The 26887-nt window shown below is 37.7% G+C and overlaps 1 protein-coding gene across 3 annotated transcripts in view; it reads left to right on the top strand.

The window, feature by feature from the left end:
* LOC131234015 (uncharacterized) overlaps window positions 1–25689 on the top strand; it is a 29872-nt gene extending 4183 nt beyond the window's left edge. The window contains exons 5-18 of one of the 3 annotated variants that reach the window (XM_058230968.1): window positions 949–1005; window positions 1191–1285; window positions 4922–5054; window positions 8222–8401; window positions 9833–10026; window positions 10227–10293; window positions 11266–11399; window positions 11791–11857; window positions 14053–14115; window positions 14217–14461; window positions 14547–14676; window positions 16005–16097; window positions 17730–17933; window positions 25197–25689. In XM_058230968.1, the coding sequence (XP_058086951.1) occupies window positions 949–1005; window positions 1191–1285; window positions 4922–5054; window positions 8222–8401; window positions 9833–10026; window positions 10227–10293; window positions 11266–11399; window positions 11791–11857; window positions 14053–14115; window positions 14217–14461; window positions 14547–14676; window positions 16005–16097; window positions 17730–17933; window positions 25197–25496 (1962 nt within the window). In that variant the 3' untranslated portion in view covers window positions 25497–25689. Of the gene's footprint in view, window positions 1–948; window positions 1006–1190; window positions 1286–4921; window positions 5055–8221; window positions 8402–9832; window positions 10027–10226; window positions 10294–11265; window positions 11400–11790; window positions 11858–14052; window positions 14116–14216; window positions 14462–14546; window positions 14768–16004; window positions 16098–17729; window positions 17934–25196 lie in introns of those variants that run through there. The other 2 variants (XM_058230969.1, XM_058230970.1) reach the window with 2 other exon arrangements.
* Window positions 25690–26887: the final 1198 nt, after the last annotated feature.

Here is a 26887-nt window from a genome sequence, read left to right as displayed (position 1 = left end):
GTAGACGCATTACTTTGATGAGAGAGTTGCATCAATGCACATATCTGGATATGGAAAATCATAATCTCAACAGTTCCTAGATCTTACTCATCATCATCTTAACCTTTCTGCCTGCTTTCTTGGGTTTGGCTGGCAAAAGTTTTACAATTGGCTATCCACCAGACATCAACCTTTCTCTTTGACCCGGGCTCTTGGAACAAGTCATGGCAGAGGCTCACAGTGACACCACTTAACATTGTGCCACCCAGTATTGACTCCCAACCAACTATCACATGCACACCCTAAAGCAAGCAGTGTAGGGACATGGAAGGGTGGTTTCCAGCAAACAGTTAAGCAGGAAGCACTGATGTGTTGAGTCAAGAAACAACGGAAAGAAGTAATCCATCGTCATCTAGACATTCCAGTTGCAGATCATCCACTCTAAATGGGCCATTGTGGGCCATAAAAAATTGGGAAATGGAGTATGCTTGTAAAAGTTAAGGAAGCAAATCTGACCCACTTCTGATTCAACCAATCTATGAGGGCAAAGTTGTCTTTACAGAGTTCGGAGGGCTTACATCTACAGTTCTTAAACTCTTGAGGAAAATGAAGCTTCCCAGAACTTTTTAGTTGATTTTACTTAGGATTGCATCTAACCCAACTTGTTATAAGAGGAAAATTGTTATCAAGTCAAGCTTAGTTGTTGAAGTCATTTTTTCTTCATGCTAAATGACTTTATTGTTGAAATCCTCACTTTTCTATTAGTTATATAACACGCACACACATGCGCACAACACACACACACACACACACATGTGTGTGTGTGTGTGTGTCTCTCTCTCTCTCTCTCTCTCTCTCTCTATATATATATATATATATATATATAAATGTTGCTTTCTTAATCTTCAAAAAAGAAAAAAAAAAAAAAAACTCTGTGGCCATTATTTTGACGGTATGCATGTCGCACAGCTGTTACGTAGACATCGCAGGACAAATCTAAATCAGGGAACTCTGGGCCATGACGAGGTATGTTTCTTCAGTTATACATCAAGTTGATAGACGTGCATACGTTGGTTTTGCCCCTGCTCTTTTTCCTCAAAGGTTTATTATTATTATTATTATTATTTAATTTCCCTCTCTGAAATAAAAGTGTCTGCATCAATTTGCATTAATTCTATGTCTCTCATAAGTTCTATCTATTGGTATTTTAGGCAAATAATCTGCGGGTGATGCTCTTGGGCATGGTCGATGATCCTCGCGTGGTTCTTATCAAGCTTGCGGATCGTCTGCATAACATGAGAACCATGTACTACTTCCTAGACCTATGTTTAGTAGTCCCCATTGGTTGTATGCTGCTTACAATTGGTGTTATGAATTCTGCTAATGAATTCAACCTTTTCCCATTAAATGTTTACATGGAACCAGGGTAAGATCATGCTGCATCCAATCCATTTTAGAGTTGGATGCATGCCATTCACTTTGTGTTCTCATTGTGGCATGAGCTATGTATAATAGCGTCTGCGTCCTCATGGGAAACTTATTGTATGGTTCAGTAGACATCATAGTAATATTCTTTGAACTATTGGTTACTCGGAGCAATCAACTTTAGAAACCTTCTTGTGTGTAATAGCATCTTTTTATGCCTTTTCCCTAAACAATATTGCATACATATTGTTCATGTACAATGCATTTTAATTTTTGGACATTATCTTTCTTCTTAAGAATTTTATTAGAGGAAAGGAATTGTATTGGTAGTAACGGGATGCACCGAATTCATTCTTAATATCCATTTTTAAGTTAGAACATCTACACTATATGAGCTCACCTTTGCATTGTTTAGGCTTTTACTTTGACAAAATCCTCCACATGAAGGATCTATGTCCTTTGCTCCCATGCTTTTGGCGGATATGAGTTCTAGTCATACCATTTGAAGTGTCTCTTTGTGTGGCAAGAAAGGGAACTGGATGTGACGTAGACCTCCAGGCCAAGGGTGTAATGCTGGTTTCTAGGTGCCTTTGCTGTAGCGTAGACCCGCTCTGCAGGCCTGATGTTGAGACGCCGTCCCACCTATTTTTGCACAGCACTCTTGCGGTTCGCATCTGGGCCCGTTTCGGCAGAATTTTTGGGGTATCCGCGCTCCAGGCCACGTCGATTGAAGCTAAAATGCACCAGTGGTGGATGTCAAATGCAGCGGGTGGGGGTCTCTCGGCCTTCCGCAATATTATTCCTTGCTTAGTATTGTGGGAAATCTGGAAGGCAGAAACAACACCAGATTTGAGGGCCGCATCATTTCAATAGTGGCAGTGGTGGGCCGGATTCGAGGGTGGCTGCTTCAGATTGGTGACACGCTCTCCATTCCCACGCCTACAAAGCACGCTGACATGCTGACCCTCCAATCGTTGAGGATGGTAATCCCAGCCCCTCCAAGACGCCAGGCCCAGTTAATCACATGGAAGCGGCCTCCTTTTGGTTGGGCCAAACGTAATGTGGATGGGTCCTCGAGAGGCAATCCGGGCCCATTTAGTGCTGGGGGTATTTGTAGATCTGAGAGCGGGAATGTGATATTTGCTTTCGCAATGGGTTACAGGTCAGGTTCTAACAACCTTGCCGAACTTAGAGCGGTTTGAGATGGACTCGTCCTCTGCTTTGCCAAGGGTCTCCTCAACATTATTGTCGAATTGGATTCCAAACTAGTGGTGGACCTTCTGAACAGCTCCCCTTCCCACGCTTGGTCCTGGCGAAATTAGAAATTAAGGATAGGTAAATTGGGGAATTTGTGGCGTGTTATTGTTCAACACGTGCTTAGGGAAGGAAATGCTCCGGCGGATGGCTTAGCGAAACTTGGTAGCGCATCCCAAACCTCCCATCAGTTTTCCTGCCTTTCGTCATTGCCCCACGAGATTAGAGGGTTAACATTCCTTGACAAGGTGGGGCTAGGGTCGGTCAGACCCCCCTAACATACGTTCGTCCGCTTTTTTTGTTTTGGGGTTTTCTTTGTCTTTTCTTAGTTTTTGCGCATATGATAGGTGAGACCCGGTTTTTGTGGGCCCTCGCCCGAATGGCTGTATAGTTCCCCTTGTTCTGAAATGAATAGAGAATCTTTCCCTTTAAAAAAAAAGGAAAAAAAAGAAAGAAAGAAAGGGAACTGGATGCTTTGGAAGCATGCTATTTTTTTCATGGAAGATCAGGAGTCCTTTGCAATTTCAAATCATCAGGAGTCGTTTGCAATTTCAAATCAGGAGTCCTTTTTTTTTTTGTCTTTATTTAGTAAATGTAATGTAAGAGAATTATGATTTTTGAACGTTTTCTCCGAATAGAAATCAGTTGGCTACCCCTAGGAGAGACCATCCTTCTTAACGATGTCTTCCTTTTTCTATTAGTTGACCTCTTTTCTTAAGAGTTACTCTCTTTTCTTTTGAGCAATTTGTAGTTAGTATTTTGTGCCTGAAAAGCTAATGTTTTATGTATGACCTCAGTTATTCATTAATGGAATGTTTTTCTTTCTCGTCAATTATTTGTGTGTGAAACTAATGAAACATGTGAATATTTTATGGGTTAAAGGAGAAGGTTTCCTTTGGTGACCTAGGGGAAGACGAGTCTGGACAAAACGGCTACTCCCAAGGAAGAGTTTTGTTTCCTCGATCTCAGTACCCTAAATTCCATGACCATAACTACGGGAGTGGGCAGCCTTCCATTCTAAATGAGTTAGAATGGAAGGTCTCCACCATCGGGTTAACTCTACCTTGGCCCTATCCCACATGGGAGCATGAGTGTTCACAAAATGCATGTTCTTGTGCTAGGCTTGGTTGAGCACTTGTACTGGAGGATTACATCAAGTCTTTGGTTTGGAAACCCATCATGCCTAGATCGGATTGACCTAATCATGTACTAGCTTTGACTAATCCTTAGACCTAATGTCGTGTTGGGACTTCATTTTCCTGGTGTTTTGGGCTTTGACTCACCATATGAGGTCACATTAGTGGCTAACATATGGATGTGGTTTGGTACATGCATTAGGATGCGGTAGTAGGGAATTACCAAAGTTTGTAGTGGTGAGGGGCACCATATTGGCGTTTTCCTCTCAAACCTTGATTTCTCCTTAGAAATAGTCCTATCCTGCAGTAGATTGAGCCAAGAGAGAGGCTCGAACATCCCCACATCTGCATTATATATATATATACAGAGAGAGAGTGAGAGTCTCTCTCTCTCTCTCTCTCTCTCTCTCTCTCTCTCCCTCCCTCCATTATACATACTTGCGCATGCTTGGGTCCACCTATGGGCTGCTCTCAAGCTGCGGATGGCCCAGCCCAATCTCTGCAATATGCGGGCCTCTCGGCTCTTTGCTTTCTAGGATAGATTGGGGAGAGACCTCATACGTTGGTGGATTAGCACTGGACTTTTGCAAACAATCATACACACAAATCAGAGGTAAAAATCTGACCACTGGTTTGTGGTTTTATGGTATCTAATTGTGTCTAGACGGGGGGAACCTCTTCTTTATTTTAAAATCTAGAAATTTTGCAAAAATTATGCTTCTTGGGCCCTTCACGTGTCCATATTTTGGCCAAGTTCCCTATACCATAGGTCCCTATATGACGTGGCCGTAATATTTTGTTACGTTCCAACACTGTTACACTAGAAATCCAAGGTTCCACACGAGCTCCCATTATGTGGGTTGGTGGCAGGACCCCTTCGCCCAGTCCAGTGAGGTCTGAAGAGATCAGATCTCGTGAACAAAGTGAAGTGATAGGAAGATAAGACTGCTGGCAGGAGATGTCTTTCTAAAATTCGCTAACAGTTGTGTGGGCTTCTAGTGCTACACAAAAAAGTTGGCACTTCTAAACTGTGGAATGCTAAATTTCTTTGAAGGTCTTGGTTGTGTTGACTGATGTTTTAGTTAACAATATGATCATATGAATCACAGTTTGGCTTTTTCTTACAGTTATGCTCTGCCATCACAAAAGGCTCAAGCTGTTGCACAAGAGACATTAGCGGTTTGGTGCTCCCTTGCTTCTAGATTGGGCGTGTGGGCTTTAAAAGCTGAACTGGAAGATCTATGCTTTGCTGTTCTTCAGGTATCACTAATTCGTTTACAAGCCATCTGACTATTTTTCATGCATAGAGGAAGATAAATCATGAAAACATTATAACATTCTCAAATTTTGTTGCTGGTAGTCGGCATAGGCACATAGCTGAGTATCTTCCAGGAAAATAGACCACTCATTTCCCTTTTAAAGCTACTAGTAAACATTACTTTTCACCCTATTTTCCTTATTTAGTGCATATTTTGCTTTGCTTTGTTTTGTTTGTTTTTTTTTGTTTTTAACTTTTAAAAGTAGGCACTTCTTTTAGCTTGGCAAAGGATAAGCCATGATGCTTCTATCCTTTTTTTTCAGCATGAGATGATCCTGTTTGAGATATGCAATATTCATTACTAAAATGGCTGTTGTTTTGCACTTCCACTGATTCTTATTTTGTGAATTGAATTTCCTTTAGGAGCCAGGGCAAGAAATTTAGATTATTCTGTTGACCCTGTTCACATAATTACGAAAGTATGTGTCTAGTGATCCCAAGACCCCAATTTGTTGGGATAAGGTTTAGACGATGATGATGATGTCTAGTGGCCTCAAGATTTTGAAACTGTTCAGAGTGTGACTACCTGCGACTGAAATTGTTAGGACTCATTCGAACTTGCGAAAAATCATTGCTACTCTTCTGAATTGGCAAGAAAATATATATGTTTGGTGCAGACCCAGTTTCTGAGAGTTCTAATGCATGCCAACCCAGCTAAAGAAATTAAAATTTTCCATGGTATTCGGGTTGCTTACTGCATAGAGATTGGCAGATTGTAGCTTAATTGGGTACAGCTAGTTCCAGACACAATGGTAGATGGAAAAGCTTCCTGCAGCCAGTGTTCGAAATATTGGTATCGCGTTACGTATCGCATCCTTGGGATACAGATATGTATCGGTTATCGTAGGAGATATATCGTTTGTAACGGGTAATTTATCGCACTTTTTGGGAAACATGGGAAAACATTGGGGAAATGGTTGAATTTTTCAATGAAACTTCAGGGTTTGTTAAAAAAGACCTCAATACACACTTTTACGTCATAACATCTTAAAAAAGAAGTGCACATAATGGGTTTTCTTTGTATAGGGTCTTAAGCTATGTGTTGTTTGACTGAACTAATGTAAATATATTCAAATCGAATGCATAACATTTAGAGTTTATGTGATGATCATTTTATCAAATACTCATAAATACTTCGAAATTAGTTTCAATTGACAACTGGTTGAAGGGAAATTTTGAAAAAATATATATTTTATTAATTTTTAATTAAAAATGATTTTTATTTTCTGAAAATTGACAAGGACTTGACAAATCAGTAGATCATCCCTCATGCATGCTTGATTTCATGTTTGGAGTGCAACAATGCAAGCAATTTGGGAGATTGGGGAAATTTTGAATTTTTTCCAAATCGGACCGCCTACACTCAAAATTCCAAATTAGAGAGTATGTGAGAATCATTCCATCAATTACTCTAAATACTGCAGAATTAGTCTCAATTGATAGCTAGCTGAAGGAAAATTTTGAAAAAAACATGAAGAACTAATGGATATCAAAATCAAAGCTCCAACTCCATGATTTTTCATGCAAAACATGAAAGAACCAATGGATTTAAAACCATTTGACACTGATTTAACATAATTTCAAAAAAAAAAATAAAGGAATTGGAAATTGAAAATTTTCACCGGATCGAACATGTGGGATATATCAGCACTACTTATGCGTTTCGTATCGCACATGTGGGATACAACATATATCGTGGGATATATCGGTTGATATCGTCGACATTTAAAACATTGCCTGCAGAAGCTCGTAAGTTGTACTTCTGTAGGTGTTCTCTTGTAAAGGAGATCTTTTGTGGGTTGAGCCAAGTGGAGTGGCCTATTAGAGCTCTTATCCTGATGAGGTGAAATCAAAAGCCTTCCTGGAAACCGCAGGATCCTCAGATAATTGAAGTGCTCTACATCTGATTCATTCAAGGTTGAAGGTTACTAACTGCTATTTGGTGTGGACCTGTAACTGTGTGACTTCATTGACATTGATACATATTGAGGTTTTTAGCTCTTCGTGAGCCATTATACATTTCTGTCCATCATGTATGTTCTTCGGGAGGCTGTTGAGATTGTAGACTTGGCAAAAGAAGATGTGATGCAACCTGGTTATAATGTGATCTTAGGATCTTTATCTTTTGCCTTTTTGTTTCTGTGTATGACTGTATTCTGACTAACTAGCTACTTCAGCTGGCATTAACAATCTATTTAGATGGAACCTTGTTTTCTATTGTACTGTTTCAGTTACATTTGGGGCTGTTTGGATTTGTGGAATCCTGTTTTCAACCATGGACAAGAAATCGATTTCCTCCAATGTGAAGTTTCCCTTGTTTCTTAAAACAGTTTGATTGTAGAAATTGATTTCCATTTCCATGGTTTTCCTTGAAAAGGGTGATTTCCATGTCCTTAAGATAACCTGTTACATGGCAATTTCCACTATTATGAGAGACAGCTTTTGCTTTTTGACCATGGACTTTTTAACATTTCCTTGGAAATCACGTACTAGAAAAACAAGTTAACGCAGATTCTTTTCCACACATTTCCCTTTCCTCTTATGTGACGTTTGGTTTTCCATATCCACATTTTGGTTTCCACCAATCCAAACTGGCCCAATAGGACAGTTATTCTAACATATTTCTCAAACTTCCAATTTGGAAATTGACTTGAAATATAGCCAGGGTAATGATTTAAGAAAGTATTCCTTTATTGCTTTAGTGCCAGAACTTGCCCTTTTGAAGTAGAACACTACTTAGATTGTTATTTGTTTCATGGTTTCGATTCATGTTGTGCACAGATTCAATTCCTTTGGAACCTGGAAATACCAATCCATGGATGTTACTTTCTCCATATGTTTGTCATGTAAAAAAGTTTGTATCATCATGGCACTTAATTGGAAAGGAGTGTTACACTTCACCAAGTAATGGCAGTGCCCTTTCTCCTGTTTTTTTTTTTTTTTTTCTCTTTTTCTAGTTTTAGCATCGGCATTAAGATCTAATATCTGGTGTGCTCATCTGTATGCATTTTATGCCATTTTATTGATGCTTGTCAAAGATTCAATTATAGAACTTGTTGCTCCCCAAAAAATTATCTATAGAATTTAATCATTCGCTTGCCTTGGACAGCCTCATACTTTTCGCCAAATGCGAGCTGAGCTTGCATCCATGTGGAATGCTAGCAATAGGACAAGAAATCTGAGGAGAGTATCTGCAAAAGCTGGCTTGCTTGTACCTTTGCATGAGAATAATGTTATTCCCAACCATGAAGATTCTTTAACAACTGATGACGATAAAACAACCATGAAGGTGAGGACTTCACCAAACTAATTCCTTTATGTCTGCTGGTGCTTCTTAAGTCTACCGAGAGTGAGTCCTCTTAATGATTAAAACATTTTGTATATTCTATACTTAGAAACTGAAACAAATAAATCATGCTCTTACAAAATGATATTAATGAAAGGCATTATCATTTATTTATACAACTCATTGCTTTTTTACTATTTGTTTTGGAACGTAAACATTTTTTAAACTTCTTAGTGAACATTGGTCTTTTAATATTTGTAGTTTTGTTCATTTTGGAATCTAGACATTTTTAAACTCTGCACAAATGCAACACTTAATTAGTTATTTTTTTAATGTTATTTAAATAGATACATTGTAGCTTTGGTTGTTTTGGAATCTAGATAGTTTTGGAACTCCATAATAAACAGTCATTAAATAAGTTATTTTCAGCCACAGCAAATAAGATTCTGACTCTGGAAAATCTGCAGAAAAGTCAATTTTGTTTCCCAAACATTTTGTACATGCATTGGGAGGATGAGGAGTCCATCAACCATTACATTGTCCTTTGGTGAAGGTGCAGTACCATTTTTTATATGTCTGGGATTGAGAGGGTTTTTAGCAGATCATTAAAGGACACTTTGTGGATGGGCTTTCATGTGGTTTGTGTCGAAAGAAATGGGAGGATCATTAGAAGAAGGATTTTGACTGCGATTATGGATTGGGTGATGGTGAGAATGGAATTTCCTGGTGCTTCAAGAGAGGAGTTTTTCTGTGATTGGAGAAGAGCAATGGGGATATGAAAGCGGATTATCCTTTTGGGCTCTCTCTTGGGTGTTAACTTGTGTTTGTGCTCAGCTTGTCTTTGTTTTGGGCTCTCATGATACTGCTATTGTTCTTTTTGGTTTTTGTTACGGAATTGCTATTGAGGTATATTGCTATGGAGTGATGATAATATTACTCATTGTGCAGGCTCTTTGGCATTTTTGTCCCTTTGCCTGGTGGTTTTTTTAGCTCTCTGTTGTTCTTATCTTTTAATAAATTCATGGTTATCATTCAAAAAATAATGTTTGGGATATATATCTGCTAAGGAATCTACACATTTATATGTTGTTTTCTTAATATATATGCAAACTTCCTAGGCTATCCTGTTTTCTTCCTATTTTGGGAATGATCACTTCCTTGATCCTTTGTTGATGCCCCCATTGTTCCCACTTCATGTGATTCTGATTCAGCCAGTAATAAGTTATCCTTGTATACTCTCCTCAATAATTTATTTATAATGAATACCATTTTCAGATGAAGGCACAGGGAAGAGAGATCATTTAAACTAGATTATACCATCCTTTTGTCAATATAGCTATCAACTTACATCCATCAATTTTTTATTTTTTATTTATTGTTCAAAGCTTTTTAGTAAGCCTCTAATGGCTCCTTTCTTTCAATCACTCTCTGCAGGATCTCTTGCAAGCAGTACTGCCATTCAATATATTACAGGATAGAAGGAAGCGGACTAATTTTCTTAATAATCTTAGGGAATGCTCAGAGGTTCCCAACCCAAAACCTAAGGTCCTTAGTGATGCTGGGATTGCTTTGGCATCTCTAGCAATCTGTGAGGAAACACTTGAGCGGGAGTTATTTATATCGACATCGTATGCACCATGGAATCCTTTTTCATTTAGTTGCGGATCATAATTGCTAATTTGATTTGTTTTACTTGTGCTCAAATAGCTGTGAGAATGGTTGATGATTGTGATGGTGGTTTGTTTTAGCAGTCTTTTATATGGAGATACCATGACTAGTCTAGCACATTCTATGCGCATTGATTTAGTTTTTGAACTTTGTTTTGCAGTTATATTCCCGGTATGGAAGTAACTTTATCTAGCCGCCTGAAAAGCTTGTATAGTATCTATTGCAAGGTATGGCTAAGCTGTGGTAAATTCTTGCTGTATTATCTTAGGAGGTGTTTCTTAGTTATCTTGTTTCAATTTGTTTGAGTTATATGTAGGCATGGTGTCTTTCTCAACATCACCATGTTCTACTCTTGCCAGCATGGAAACATGCCCTTGGAAAGAAGGTTATGATTAATGCCAATACACAGAAAATCATGTTAAACAATCTGAGTCATGAAATTTTATTTCTGTTAATTGTGGAAAATGGGGGATAGAAATATTTGAAATGTAGATACAAATTCCATATGGCTCAAATTGTTTATGGAAACTATCAATGTTAGAGATACCCTATGAAATTCAAAGGGTTGGTCAAATTGCAGATCTAGGAAAATCACATCATTTTCGTTTAAGCTTCATCCCAACTAATTGGGGTCAGCTTTGTGAATCCTGTTCCACCATTCCACTCTATAAAGGACCATACTCTGTTAAATCATAGGTCATCAAGTCCTTTCTTACTATCTCCTCCCACGTCCTTCTCGGCCTCCCCCTTCCCCTTTTAGAGCCTTCAACTTGAACTAACTCACTCCTAACTAGCACAGTTCTTGGTCTTCGTTGCACCTGGTCAAACCATCTAAATCTACTTCCCCTGATCTTATGACTTATTGGTGCTACTCCTAAGTTCCCTCAAATGAATTCATTTATCATTCTACCCTTAAATTGCCACTCATCCACGTCAACTACATTCATCCTATGAACATGTTACATTGTCACATAAAGCATGTCTGGTCATATAGCTATTCTATAAAGCTTTTCCCTCCAGTAGATTTATGAAAATATGTGGGGAAAAAAAACTACGCACAGACCCACACAAGTGTGCATCCATCTTTGACACATGCAGGGATGCATGCTATGCATATGCATATGCATACATATATATTGAGTTGTGACTGGATAGTTTGAATGCCGGAATTTTATTGATCCTATGTAAATAATGAATAGATGAAACGGAAAGGTGTTGGCATCAGGCAAGTATATGATGCCCGTGCATTGCGGGTGGTTGTTGGGGATAGGAATGGAACACTGCATGGAGCTGCAGTTAAGTGTTGCTACAGCCTTCTTGACATTATGCACAGGTGAATAAATATATTACATGTTTATTTTATGTAATTTTTGGATTTATCAGATGAAATGATAGTTTCTTAATGTGACACATGGATGGATGCAATTCTGATACACTACAAAGTCCTTCAGTTTGCATGGCTTAAATGATATTGAGGGGAAAAAAATGCTATTTGTAGGTTTACCTTCAGGATCTAACCCTATTCACTTTCTTCACTTTTTTGAGAAATTTGTGATGAATTCTTGTACCATGCATTTCAATATTACAAAGAACTGTATGTTGTACTCTTTTAATTCCTAGGAATGTGGTGCAGAACAGCCCAACCCTAGGGCTTGGTCATCCATTCCATCAATGCAATCAACTAAGAGTAAGCTGTTTCTATCTGCTTCACCTTTGTTGTGCAGGCTCTGGACCCCTATTGATGGTGAGTTTGATGATTACATCGTAAATCCGAAGCCTAGTGGCTATCAGGTGAATATCCTCTGATTGAAAATTTTGATTGCCCAACTGTATTGTGTTCTATAGAAAGGCTGAACGGCATGCTCTAGGCTGTGTACTGTTGGTACTGCTGGAGTTGATAGTAACCGGATGAGAGATCTATCTGTGCTGCAAAATTAAGTGTAGAAAACTACACAATATTACAATCTTAAATGTCAAATTGTTGCAATAACATTTGTTATCAGTTCTATTTTCACACAACTGACCTAGTAGATCAGTAGGGCAAATTGTAACTCGTAATTTCTTAAGAGCCACGTCACTTTTACAATTCATGCATATTTGATTTGAGTGGCCATCTAATTCTTAACGAGGGATCTTAAACATTTTATGAGAGAGATTTGGTACCTATAAGGGGTTCAAGTTTGTAGCTCAATGAGAGGTGCTCTTTTCTTCAAGATCAAGGTCTCTGGCTCTAGCCCAGCTCATACCAATAGTTGAGAATTGAGGAATTTTCAGATCTTCCATGTACGATATGTTTGATGTCCTCCTTTCCAGTTATCTGTCATTCATGGTTTAAAAATTATTTGGAGGCATCTGTACCTGTTAAGGAATTTACATGTCTACTGCCAAAGATGCCCTTAGAAATTGGAGGTTTGTAATATTTGGGTAGCCATTCCTTAATAATCATTTGGTTAGCTAATTGAGCGGCTGCTTTCTTTTCATTGGTTCATGACTTTGGGAGATCTAAACATGCTATATAACAAATATACTTCGATATATTAATGCGGTCATATAAAGTTCCATTTGTTCCTGCTTCAGCTATTCAGATTGAACTACTAAGATTCTTGGATTTCAATCTGCTCAGAATAATTAGCACACTGAGAAGAATGAATCCAGTCCCATCCTAATCTTAAGAGGAAGTATATGCTTTTTAGCTTGAGGAACTCAGGTTTTCCCTATTAGTATTGGTGTCGTATGTGCTGCTGTGTTGGAAATCTGTATATCCTTGCAAGTTCATTTCCTATTATTTTATTTATTTGTTATGTAGGTTGCTTAATCCATGGATCTTAGATCCTCCATGCCTCCATGGGATGTCGAGGCAACAATCTGACTGTCGGTAATGGTGACCTTATGGTAGCATGCCAACATAAATTATCTGTGTTCCTGTCAGTCTTCCAGCTTAAAACAAGAAGAAGAAACCTCCCAACACAAGGAGCCAAGGGGCTTACCCTCCCCAGTAAGAATCCACATCAACTTCTCCAACTACATGGACAAGATGAAATGTTTATCCTAGAAGCCGTGTCTTGGATTTCATTCAAAACAAAAGAAATCTTTCAATTCTCTGAATGCTCATTGGAAGCCATCCAATAACATTTAAAGAATGTCATTCCACAATCAAAGGGCCAAAGAAATCCTTGACGATAATCCGTGTATCCTCTCTCAGGGAAAGTGCCTCCACTTCATTTAACTTGTCCTCACCACTATGATGCTGCACAGCTTGAAATAATTGAATTAGGATAGGTTAGTTATCATTTCGAAGATCAAAACCTCCAAGATGACGCCCCAAAATTGATTACCTCTTTACTTGCAGGCGCAGCAGAAAACAGAATAACCAATAGGAAAAGGGATAAATATGTGGAATCATACCACACAAAAACCCCAAGGAGCCTCATTCTGGGGATCTGGAAGAGTCTCACCTCTAGGTGAAATTTTGCATCTCAGGATAAACAAAAGAAACCAGTTTCATTTAATTGAATAATCAAAATCCATTCGTTATGGTGCCATATGTAGGCTATGCATGTATAGCCTTCATTACAATTTGTTACTGAATGCAAAAAGCCAAGGCTTGAAACCTATTGGTCGCAACAATGAGGCATATCTAATATCGAAATACCTTAAATTCCTTTCTCAAGATAACCCACTTGATCAAATTACTTTTGATATTTTCAATAATTTACCCACTGGCTACATGTGTTTGTTTTTTTCACTGACAAGTTATGTTGGGATCCAACATACGTCCCTGAGCTCTGAATATTTATGTTCGGTCCCAGCTCTACTTATCCTGCTCCTCAAAATTGGGAGTTCTTAATGGTTCAGAACAGACTGTTTGAATTGTGTTTATGATTTTTTTGGCTTGGTACAAGTAGCAGAAACAATTCAAATGGGTATTTGCCTTCTCTTTTTCACATTTCTTGCTAGCATGCGTCAATTTTCTCTTCTTCTTGCAGTCTCTTCATACTGCTGTTCAAGGTCCTGATAGCTCACCCTTGGAGGTGCAAATAAGAACTCAGGTAGTACAACCTTTACTAGTACGAAATATCAGTAGTAATTTTCCTGGTGATACAATCTTGTAGTTTAGCAAATAGTGACAAGTGACTCTTCAACTGTGTAGAGGATGCATGAGCATGCAGAATTTGGACTTGCTGCACATTGGCTTTATAAGGAAACTGAGAACAACGTTACATTCCCAAGCATTACACATAATTCCAGGATAAATACATCCCAATACCAATCCAAAGGGTTGATGGATGAAACTCCTATTCAAGATGATGAATTTCAGAAGTATAGTTCCCTGAAAGTAGGACATCCAGTCCTTAGAGTGGAGGGGAGTCACTTACTTGCAGCTGTCATTGTCAGGTTAAACGGTCCTCGTGCCCAAAGTTATTTTACAAAGAATACTAGTTATTTTCACTAACTAAAGCTTGAGATTCTGATTTTGCAGTATGGATAAGGGGGGAAGAGAGCTACTCGTGGCTGTGAGCTTTGGACTTGGAGCTTCTGAAGCAGTAGTTGACAGAAGATCTTTTTTCCAGATAAAACGTTGGGAAGCTTATGCAAAGCTCTACAAAAAGGTTGGCTTGATTAATTATTTCCTGATTGCTCATACCCAAATAAAAGATTATTCAGCTCCAATGTCAACCTTGCAGAGATCTATGACATGAGGTTTTTGGTTATGAGGATCCTCCAAACTCTTGCTTGAGTTTTGCTGATTCAGAATTTGTTTAGCCCATTTAGAAATGCTTAAAGTTTTGGACTAGTTAGCATCTCCAGATTAAACTAAATAGACGTTTTAAAATGAAATTTGGTATTGAAAGGTCCTTGGTCCTTTCCATTTGTATGAGAGAGGTACAGCCAGTAATGCAAAAAGGAATCCCAAAAACATGTGAATGAGGGGAGTCTGATGAAATTGGCAATAAACTGAACAACACTTGCAGAGAACTCGTCATATTCTCCCTTTCATTCATGGAAATGTTGCCAACTTATTGCAAATGTTATCCATCCATTTCATGATTCATGAACTAAGATAACCAACAAACCATATAAATGGGTTGTTTCTAGTGAGGCATCGGAAATGCGGTCCTTATTCCGGCATTCCAAAGCTTTACTAAAATATTTCAGCAAATCAAGTTTCTTGTGGCAATAGTTTTATAGTAATTTTTTTTGTTTGTTTGTGGTCTGGTACTATCTTACCTGAGTTCCACTATGGCATCGGGTTCAGCAGATCCCTAAAATAAATAAAAAATCATAATCATAAAAATAAAAAATTCTCAGGGTTAGGGGTGCATCAAGGATTGGCCACTGCCCATATAGGTGTAATCGTGTTTACATACTTCCCTAACAGTATCGTAAGTTGAATTTGTTGCCCAATTGCAACGATTCAAAAAAAACTCTTAATAGCCGATAACTCTAGAGCTCAAAATCCCTGTATATGTGGATTTTTTAAGTTGTGGGAAAGGGGGATCCCTTATCCAAGGGCCTGAATATCTGACTTACTACAATTTTTTGAAGTATCTAGGTGTCATAGGTCTGTTATGGACAATGTCCACTCATTCTCAATGAGCTAATATGTAATCTCTTGGAAAAACAAACAGAAGAATCTTAATTTGTTCCATTCTTCTATTTACATTTCAACAATTGTTGTTGCCAAATTCATTTTCCTGGTTTATTTCAATAGACCTCTTAGTGTGACTTCTCTTTTTTTTTGTTCTTATACATTGGTCGAGAATTCCCCGATTAGTTGGGATAAGGCAATGATGCTGATGATACATTGGATGAGAATCCCAAGGCAATTAAAAATACTAATGTGACTTCTCCCTCCATCCATACCATGAAATAGTTTGGAAGTTAATGGTATAAATTATCTGGCCTGTTTTCCTGATTGTTCAAATTTGCTTTTCAGGTTTCTGATCAATGGTGGTTCGCACCAGGACATGGAGATTGGTGTACTTGCCTGGAGAAATACACACTTTGTCGAGATGGGATATACCACAAGGTGTGAATTACACAAAGTAAAAGGAAGAATAATCTTTATAAAAAAAAAAAAAAGAAAAAAAAAGAAAAAGAAAGTCCAATGAAGAAAGCATGAATGCATCCAAACATAACTGTAAGAAGAATCACCCAGTTTGCTTCAAAAGCTACCTAGGAGTCTCAGGATTTTTATGCCTTATCACTTTATGAATGAATAGAGAAGATGAAAGCATCTAGGTAAATGCAAAATCTGTACATGTAGAAGGGTCCAAAATAGGATAAGCATTAGCTGAAGATTAGTAAAAATATTCATATTCTGTCCAAGGATCGAAGACGGTTTCAGTGTACCATATCAATCATCGCCAAAACCGATATTTATTGGCCATCAGCCAATATGGACCAATATGAGCCAATAACCAAAGGGCTTTCAATTCCAACAAGTGGGACCCATGACTGGGTGATCCCAAAGAATGTTCTGTTGCGTCCGTCACGGATTGTCTATTCCCCAAAAAACCCATCAGTGCAAAAATCTTAACCTTCCAATTTGTGGGCAACAGATGGAGAAATAAGAAGAGAACTACAACTGCCGATATTCAAATGATATGGGATCCCCAATCTGAGATTTTTGGGAATGCCCCATCCCTAGTGTGGTAGATCAGAACAACAGTCTGGATTGCCGTATCCACCCCTTCATATGAGTTGTACCATTTGATTTTTAAAAAAATGATCACCCAGGACTTAAACCAGTACGTATCTTCTGATACGTACAGGTTTTGATCAAAACTTTAAATGATGACCTTGTGGAAGTATCTCTCTTAGTTAAATCAGAGTTGTATCAATTTTCTTATAATGAAGGTGCAACTCCCATGCCTTAAAAATGTGTGCTTATTCATACTTCTCTCAGTAGGAAAGATAGTTGGAATGCTTTTAATGTTACACAGAAGGTTAGTCTACCCAATCTTAGCAGTGAATTGAATGAATTCATCAGAACCCATTTCTTGGCTTCTGAAAGAAATCTGATAGAAGTCTTTCATGTGAATGATTTCTAGGGAGAAGAGGGTTCTGGAGTTGTAATGAAACAAAAATTGTTTTCAAAGTTTTTCTTCTGTTGATTTAAAAAATGCATTTCAATCGGTGCGGTCTGCGATCATAAATAAGAGTGTCAACAGGTCAGGCCAGCCTGTCATGGGCTGGGTTGGGGCCTTGATAACTAGGCCCATCGATTGGATCCCATTAGTAATCGGGCAGCAAGATCATTTGTTGGGGAGGTTGGGTTGGGCTGGGCTGGGTAAGGCATGGTTCATAACAATAACAGTGTATATTAGTCGTATGAATGTGCTTGTATCACTGACATACATGTAGAGATTTCATAACAAACCAGGCTCGGGCTTGACAAACTTTTATTCGGTTCAGACTTAAGCCTAAAAAACTTGGTCTGTTTTGGTTTTGGTCATGCTTGAGCACAGGCTGATCCTGACCTAGCCAGCCAGCCCAGCCTGTTGACATCCACATTCATTAATCATGGAATGTAGGTTAATGAACCTAACTGTTTATATAAGTAAAAAATGACTTAATATACAGAAATAATTTGAACGACTGATTTATAACATTTGCCAATGATGTTTTCCATTTCTTGTGGTTTTTGGTTCCTATGCAGCAAGACCAATTTCAGCGCTTGTTACCCACCTTCATCCAAGTAATAGATCTGACAGAGCAAGAGGAAGCTGAATATAGGATGGTTGTGTCTGCCATTTTCGAAGGGAAGCAGATTGCTTCTATTCCATCAGATTCCAACTTAGCTGAGAAACCCAGCTTTGACTCTTCTGGTGCTACTCCAGTGGAAGCTAGCATCAATAACAAGGTTAGTATACAAGAACCTTTACCCCCTTCAAATGCAATTTTTGATAGTACCACGTGTTCTACTTTTACAAGCCCCTGCTACATGCACCCTGTGGAGACTCATTCTCTCCATACTCATGTTAGATTGAAGTCAAGAGTGTTTCTAATTTTTTGATGAGAGATGATGAGAATTTCTTAAGTTCGGAGCCTTTGCAAATATACAATTAATGCTTTCAGTCCCGTATCCAAACCATGTATCTAGTGGGCCCCACTGTGAATGGGTGCTCCATAAATCCCCTAGTTTGGATATACCGACTTATTGATCTTTAGCCTTCATTTGAAGATGCAAATTCTATATAAGTAGGCACTGATGGTCCCTAATGGGTGGGCCAACTAGATCTGACGGTATCTACACAATCTTAAGGACCTTCGCACGAAGATGGATCACCCATGTTCAGGGATTTGCCTAACTCCTACGAAGTGGAAAGGAGCTAATCACCCCTTTAACCCTAAGGTTAGGATGGCCACCAAACACTTTTACTGGTTTAGATCATCTAGAGACAACCTAATGGACAATCAATATTCTCTTATCATTCATCTCAATTTTCTTTTAAGGAATTACTTGAATGTGTGCCTTTACCGAGAGAATGCCTCCCAAAGGGAGGAACCAAGAGAATTAGGAGTTTGGATACGATAGGGCTTATCCCAATTACTTTCGAACTCCCTGCCTTTATCATGATCCTCTCTCATTTGAATTTCGAAATAATGGTATTGGAAAGAAGGATATCCAGCTAGAAATGTTCCAATGGATAACTGTTTGGGACCTACCCACTAGTGGTTGCCCACAAATGTGGGAGGGGCACAATGTAGATTATCCATCTATCTCGTCTCATAATATCATAGTCTTCTCACATGTGTTTGAGTACTAAGTGACTACTTGATTAGCACTCAGTAACCCAAGCTTTATTATGCCCATCCTAGTTCGCATGATCACACCAGATAGAGTTGACTCCAATCTAGAGTATTCGACTAGTATACGCACTCATCCAACTTATTGAGTTTGTTTATAAAATTCAATTTTTCGCAAACATCAATTTAAATCGCTTCTCTTAAAGTGATAGCTTGCTACATTTACTTTTTGGAATATTGGTTGCAAACCTTATCAAAACTCGATATTACTATGTGGATAAGTCTTCAAGTGCATATTAATACTTTTAAAAACTTCGTATAGTTGTTACAAGATATTCTCCATGCAGATGTGAAATTCAGAATTAACTAAGCCACTTTCCTAGTGCTACCAACTCTAGCCCAATCTAAGGGCCTTGGTCATTGTACACTAACGTGACGACATTCAATCTCATTCTCCTTTACACAAGAGAATAGTAGCCGATGATACAAAGAGTCATCTGTGGGACTAACTACACGCACGATGAAATGATTAAATCAAGTGAAAGCATTTTGTAGGTAAATTGGGTCTATATTACGTAGATCATCATATGTGAGGTATGATTCATCTCATTCCCTCACGACATGGCTTTTTAATCAGGCCATGCTGTTAATCACGTAGAAGAGTAATAGAGCAATTACATTATTTCGACTTTGATTAGTCACATATTCAATTTTTTTAATGACCAAGGCAGATATGACTTCTCACCATTCGTATCCTCATCCTTTATTCTTTATAACAAAGGGAAATTCATGTCTTGATATATGAATATCTCCCAATTATTCTTTTCCTATACATTTAGAGTTGATCTACCTATGCAAGTGGGTGACTGGCTTGTTAAAATAGATAGAGATCTCTTAAGATCTCAAGACAAATGTTGATGATCTGCATACCTTGTAAAAAAAAGTAATGCGCAATACAAGACAAAAGAAGTGATCATTTATTAATAAGAAATCAAAGGTACATCACAAAAGATAGAGGCACACAACTACATCGCTCAAGCTCTTCTCAATCCCATCTACTTGACGGGAACCTAAAATAGATCTCTTAACTACAGGTTCATATGAAATTCGCCAATATTTCTTTGGTGAGAATGTAGCTGAGGAGAACATTTTTTATCTCTCACTTGATTATAAACGAAATGATACTTAATCTCCATGTGCTTGGACTTTTGGTGGTCTTTAGAATCCTTCACGAAGTCACGATAGAGGTGGTTTATCCTCAATGACATGGGCTCATGAATGCCCAATACATCACATATACTCTGTAAGAATCTTTAAATCCATACACGCTCCTGAATAGCAACACAACATGTAATGTACTCTACTTCTATGGATGAAAGGGTTGTGGATGTCTGTTTTTTGCTTGACCATGAGATAGCGCCTCCGAGCAAGAATCATAGCCTGAAGTTGAATTTCATTCATTGGAGTCATCATCCCAAGGAGCATCTGAAAATTCTCGAAGATTGAGAATAGTGCATCCATAACACAACATTAGGTCCTTGGTTTTTTCTGAGATAGTGGAATATACATTCAGCGACTTGCCAATGAGACTGTACTGGGTTACTCTTGTAATGACTAACTACACCAATTGCATAACTGATATTTGGTGTAATGCAGAGCATGACATACATTAAAATACCTACTGCACTCGAAATTGGATACTGAGAATGACTGATTTCTCAGCATTAATCTGCATATGCAACTTCCTATCTAACTTAGTAATCTTCTCCACAAGGGTTTTAACAAGTTTCAAGTTTTCCATCTTGAACCACTCTAAGATTTTGTATGTGGATGGCTTGAGACAAGCCCAAGAACCTCTTAGGACAGTCGTTGACGATCTTTATACTGAGGATAAAGTTGACTTCACCAAGATCTTTCATCTTAAAATTTGAAAAAAAAAAAAAAAAAACCTCAATCTTTAATTGTCATCAACAATCATATATTATTACCAACAAGTAAGATGTCATCCACATAAAGAAATAGAATTTAAAAAAAGATATTTTAGACTACTTCATGTATATGCAATGATCTTTTTCACTCCTTATGAACCCAAAGGTGGTGATGGTTGAGTAGAACCTCATATGCCATTCCCTCGAAGATTTCTTCAAACCATGGATAGATTTTAACAATTTATGGATTTTCGATTATTTAATCCATATATCCCATGAGCTATTGCATATGTATTTCTTCATCTATATTACCATTTAAGAATACAGTCTTTACATCTATCTTATACAAATATATGTATAAGCGTACGGTAATGGACAAAATCATGTAGATGGAGGAGGATTTTGCAACAGATAAAAAAGTGTTCTTATAATCAACGCCTTCAATTTGTGTGAAACATTTAGCAACTAATTGTGCTTTGTACTTATCCACCATACCATCTGTCTCTTTATTTTTTATTTTTTATTTTTTTTAGTATCCATTTATTCCCTATTGCTTTGCAATTGAGCGACAAATCTACAAATTCCTAGATGATTTTTCTTCATGGAGGCGATCTCCTTATCAATGGCAACTATCCAATTAGCTGAAGTTGGAGACAGTAATGTATCTTGATAAAAATTAAGTTCATCATCGTCAATCTTAATGTAAGAGTATACTTCACCATCAATTTGGAAGTATCTTCTGGGAATAATTCCCCTTCACTTTGACACAATTTAGGAGCATGTTAAGGTGTAATCCCCACTATTCTAATGAACTATGGAAATATTTCCATTGTGAGAAGCAAAGCTCTAACTCTCTTAAAATATATTGGAGATTTTAAAAAGTTTTATTTCCACTTTTTACTTCTTTCGACTGGGGTTTCCATCTTCGAAAAAAGTCACGTCCTAAGACTCTCAATCTATCTTTTATGGTCCCTCATAAATGATAACGTATCCCTTTAAGTGTTATTAAGTTTATTTCTATAAGGAGTAGGCAACAGCTAGAGAATGAATCCTCCAAACCACATCTCATATGGAGCCTTGGGAACATATTTAGATGGGATTTTGTTAAGAACATAGATGGTTGTGAGTGGCGCATCTGCCTAAAATGTGGTGGAGAGATTAGCCTATGTCATATTTTTTTTCTCTTTGTTACTCTATTTTGTTATGGAGTTTAAGTCATGGTATACTATCGGATGATGCCAAAACTTTCATAGTATAATTTGAACATTTTCAATGTATAATCGCCACCTCTATTATATCTAAGGATTTTGATATTTTTCTCTACTCAATTTTCAACTTTAGTGTTGTATTTGAGAAAACAATCAAATGTCTTAGATTTGTGTTAGATGAGATACACATTCATGACATGAGTAATTGTTAATGCAAATGACAAAGTATTGGCATTCATTTTTAGCACATACATTTAAGAGTCCATAGATGTCAAAATGGACTATATCTAATAGAACCTTAGGCCTAGTTGCTTTAGGAAAAAAGGTTTTTTACAAGTTTTTCCGAATACACAATATTCACAAAATAACAAATCAATTCTAGATAAGGAGCCTAATAGACTAAAATGAATTATTCTTGTCATACAATCCTTTTTAATGTGATCTAACCTTGTGTGCCATTTTAGGATTCACATACAATTTATTCATTCAACATGGTAGATAAAATAAGAGGAAATACATCATCACCATTTACATTTATAATAAGTAAATTTGAAATTAAACTTTCTCATGATAGATGAGGTTATTAAATCTCAAATATACTCTAGTTTTAGGAAAAAAAAATACAAATATCAAAATTGTCTCTTAACAAGTTAGAAATAGAAATCAAACTTCGACGCATGCCTGGTACATAAAGAGTATCATGGAGGATTATTGTTTTCCTAACACGTGTACAGAGACGATAAATGTCAATGTCCTCAACAGTGTTGTTCCCCGTGGCTACAAGCAAAATTCCTTGAGTCCTCTGTAATCTCATGTCACATGCTTTGTTGCACATGAATTTGAAATCTGCTTGTTAAATTGAATATCACCGGCAGTGTTGTCAAAATCCTACGATTTACGATATGCGATTTTGGTCAAATCTTAAGCAAAACGATTTGAATCCCAAACATGAGTCCCTTTTTATATAAATCCTATGATTCTATGATTTGAATCCTACGATTTACGATTCAAATTATACTTGTTCTCTTCTATTTTAAGCTTCGCTTGGCCTTCATTTTATGTTTTTAAATTAGTAGGGGCTTTAAGAATCATTTGAAAAAGGTAAATTATCTTACTTGTTCTTTATGAGAGATTAAATGCTATATATTCTCTTCAATGTTAAATCAAGTAGCTTTTTTTTTTTTCTTTTTTCTTTTTTTATTGTTTTTGTTTTTGTGATCTCTTACTTCTTAATTGGTCGAAACACCAAATTGATGTATGACTTACTTGTAATGTTTTTATGGATGGTTACGATCATGTTGACTTATATGGATTATGGAATGATGTTTGGAAATCAAAATATCTTTTTTCATCTGTGTACAATATCAAATGTCACTTTTTCACTGTGATTCTATATTCAAGAAAGATAGCAAGAACATAAATTACTAAAGGATCCTTGTATGTTTTTTTAAAAGAAAATTTCTTGAAAGACTCATGATTTGCGATGCGATAAAAGAATCCTTTAACACTCATGATTTGCGATGCGATAATGATTTTGAAAACATTGATCAACATAAAAGACTTCAAAACAAATGCCTGCAAACAAAATAACGGGTGAAAAAGAAGTCTAGTTTTTCTATTGGCGCACTGATGGCATTATGGCTTGTATGATTGTAGACAAAGTAGATGACACATGACATCTTTTGCCTTTTCTTTTCCTTTCCCTTCTTTGGATTAGGAGGACACATCGCACGCTTTTGCTCCTAATTGTCATTCTTCGCTTTCTTGTGACCTTCAAACTGTCTCTTGGGAGGCAAAACTTGCAAGCCTTTGTTGTGATGGTCTTGGCTTTCCCTGGTTGAATGACATTCATTTTGACTTCGAGTACTAACCATAAAAGTGTCTAAACATTGTGATAGAATCAATGTGGTTTGGAATCCTTTTGATGGGGGACCATGACTCAACAAGGAATGGTGCATTGTGATGATCTTTTGATTTTTCAATTATATGTACAGAGTGTTTATAAGGTCGCCCATCATTTGCTCCATCTTTCAAATATGTGACTGACATCTTATACTCTAGAACTCCAGTACCATCACCTTAACATGTGCATTTAATTTATTTACTTACACATTAGCCAATATTTCTTTAGCGGTCCTATACACATCATACATAGGTATGAGCTCCTTGTGCATAGTGCTCAATAGGATGTTATTGGCCGAGCGATTTTCCTTACACCACTTATTGTGATGGTTCATCGAAGAGCTATAGTTGGCTAAGTTACCATTTAAAGTAGGTTCTACTTCAGCTACATCTATAGCATGTGAGAATCCTCATCTAGGAGGATTCTCACTGCATGATACCAGTTGTTACCAACTTCCCATTGAACTTTTGACACTTAAGTTGTTCAATCTAAATCTTTGGTGGTCATCTATACATCACAAAAGCATCACTACCCACTTGTGATCAAATGTTTTGACACTAATTATCAACATTTCTATATGTTATGCAAATTTTGTTGTTATGATCAACGGTTTAGATCATCTAGAGGCAGCCTAATGGACAATGGATATTCCGCTCAATTCTCTCCATGAAATTACTTGAATTGTACCTTTACTAATGCCTTCATTTTTATAAAGGAACCAAGAGGATTATGTGTTTAGATATGAAAGGGCTTGTCCATATTATATCCAAACTCTCTACCTTATTACAATCCTCCCTCGTTTAAATTTGAATTTGAATTTCGAGAGAAGGAGATTAGAAAAAGGGATATCCAACCAAAAATGTTATGAGGGATGACTGTGGGATCCACCTACTAGTGGTTGCTCACAAGTGGGCCTCACAGGCCCATGTCCAACTGGCACTAACCAAGGATTAGCGCCTTACGATCTTGGAGATTTCTAGGCCATTCCCATCCATGGTGGGCCCTGTCAGATCAATGGTATTAATGAATGAACCATGGTTCCACACACATATACATTTGCCACTGTCCGGCCCTGTGATTCCTCAAAAGATGAGATACTTATCTAGCTGGTGAAGAATATATCAATCAAGATTAAAAGAATTGTCAGAAACTGGTATGAATAGGCCAACACCAACTAGGTTTTTTCCGTAGGTGATATGGCTGTGTCATCCTGATATGGATACTACAAACAGGTTTTGATGGTGACTGATACAGTACCTGAACCGATTTGAAACTTTGTCTGTCAAATAGCCCTCCCTTCTCAGAACCTGCTGATTTGAGCTTTCCAATGACCCCAGGTGCATCTACTGAGGACAATGCTTCAGTGGGAGGAGCAGGTGCGCTACAAAGCCATTTTTGGAGAAACAAAGCACAGGGCCTCTTCATCACATGTTGGCCGCCCCACTTCTGTGGATCTTGGTGAAGTGGCAATCATATGCTGGCCCCACGCTGAGATAATGAGGCTGAGATCTGGAAGCACTGCCGCTGACGCTGCAAGAAGGGTAGGACTGGAAGGAAAGCTGGTTTTAGTGAATGGCCAGCCGGTGTTGCCACATACGGAACTCAAGGATGGTGATATAGTGGAAGGCTTAACGTAGTCCTAGAGCTCAGTAACTTCTCAACTGTTTTACACACACAACAGAAGGCGGTTTGAGAGTGCATATCAGCATATTCAAACATAGATGCAAAGTCGAGCCATGTACAGTGTAAGATATTCAAAGGTGATTCTATTGCAATTCAATGTATATAAGACTTATGGTCAATAAGAGTACTCTCCCATTGCGATAACCAGTCTCTCTCTCTCTCTCTCTCTCTCTCTCTCTCTCTCTGGTTTCAATACTCACATGCTAGCTCATGCATATGCATGTGCATGGATGCTCCACTCAGACGTGGATGCCTATTAGTATGCAGTCCATATCAAAATTGCTGTTACAAGTACAATGCTTCAGATTCTCTTCCAGGTTGTAATTTATGCAGAATCATGTAGTTTTTCAGCAACAATCAAAAATATGCCATTGCATACAACTGCATTAGGTGGTCTTCTAGAGGAAAATATGTACACGCAGCGAATACCAACCTGGCAAGTTTGCAAGACACCTGAGTAAGTGCAAGAAGTGGCGCTGAGCAGATGATCATACACAAAAATCAGGCTGATCCACTCATCAGGTGTGCCTGTGCGTGGGAAGATGGAACTTTGACAAGAACAAGGGGCACAAATATACTTTGCCAGAAAGCCAAAACTTTTATGAAATTCCAAACTATGCAACGGTTGATTATAATGGTCATCATTTTTTGAAAAACCAAAGGTCTTCTCCTTAAAAACCAAATGCCATATCTGTTAGCAGAATACTTACACACTTATTCAAGGTGACCTTCGAAGTTTATAAAAGGAGTTCTCTGGTTTCGATTTTTATATTCATTCGGCTCTCTCTGATTTTGTACAAACTGTTTTATCTATGGTTTGTCTTCGGCTTGTCTTTGGATTAAACACACAGTAGTGTTTTGGGCTTCGTACATTAAGTGCACCGGTATGACAAGATAACATCCAAGGGTATAATAGAGGTTGATTGTCCGGTGTTCACAACGTCCAAAGGAACAAATCAACTTCAAGCTGAATGACTTTTGTCATAACTAGAATCCAATTAGTTTTCCAAATTCTTCTTGTTCTAATTTTCATGTTCCAATTCCAATTTCTTTTACAATTTAATTATTCCGAATTTCTATAATTGCATATTTACATGTCCAAAATTCCAACAAGGCATTGATCAAATTTCCCACACATGCGAGGCTGGCACTTGTGCGGCAATATAACTGTTGCCTGTTAATGACAGATTTATTTGGTGAAGTGGTATGATTTTTTAGGTTGTGATATGGATACATGGCTCCTGGAATGCATGTGGCCCAGTTTCTCAGTATCTTAGACGTACCATCACTTCCATCTGGCACTTGGAGTGTCCTCTCTCGATGGTCCACCTAATCCAACATCTGT

The sequence above is a fragment of the Magnolia sinica genome, chromosome 18 (assembly GCF_029962835.1).
Source record: "Magnolia sinica isolate HGM2019 chromosome 18, MsV1, whole genome shotgun sequence".
Lineage (NCBI taxonomy): Eukaryota > Viridiplantae > Streptophyta > Magnoliopsida > Magnoliales > Magnoliaceae > Magnolia > Magnolia sinica.
This window is presented reverse-complemented; position numbering and strand designations above follow the sequence as displayed.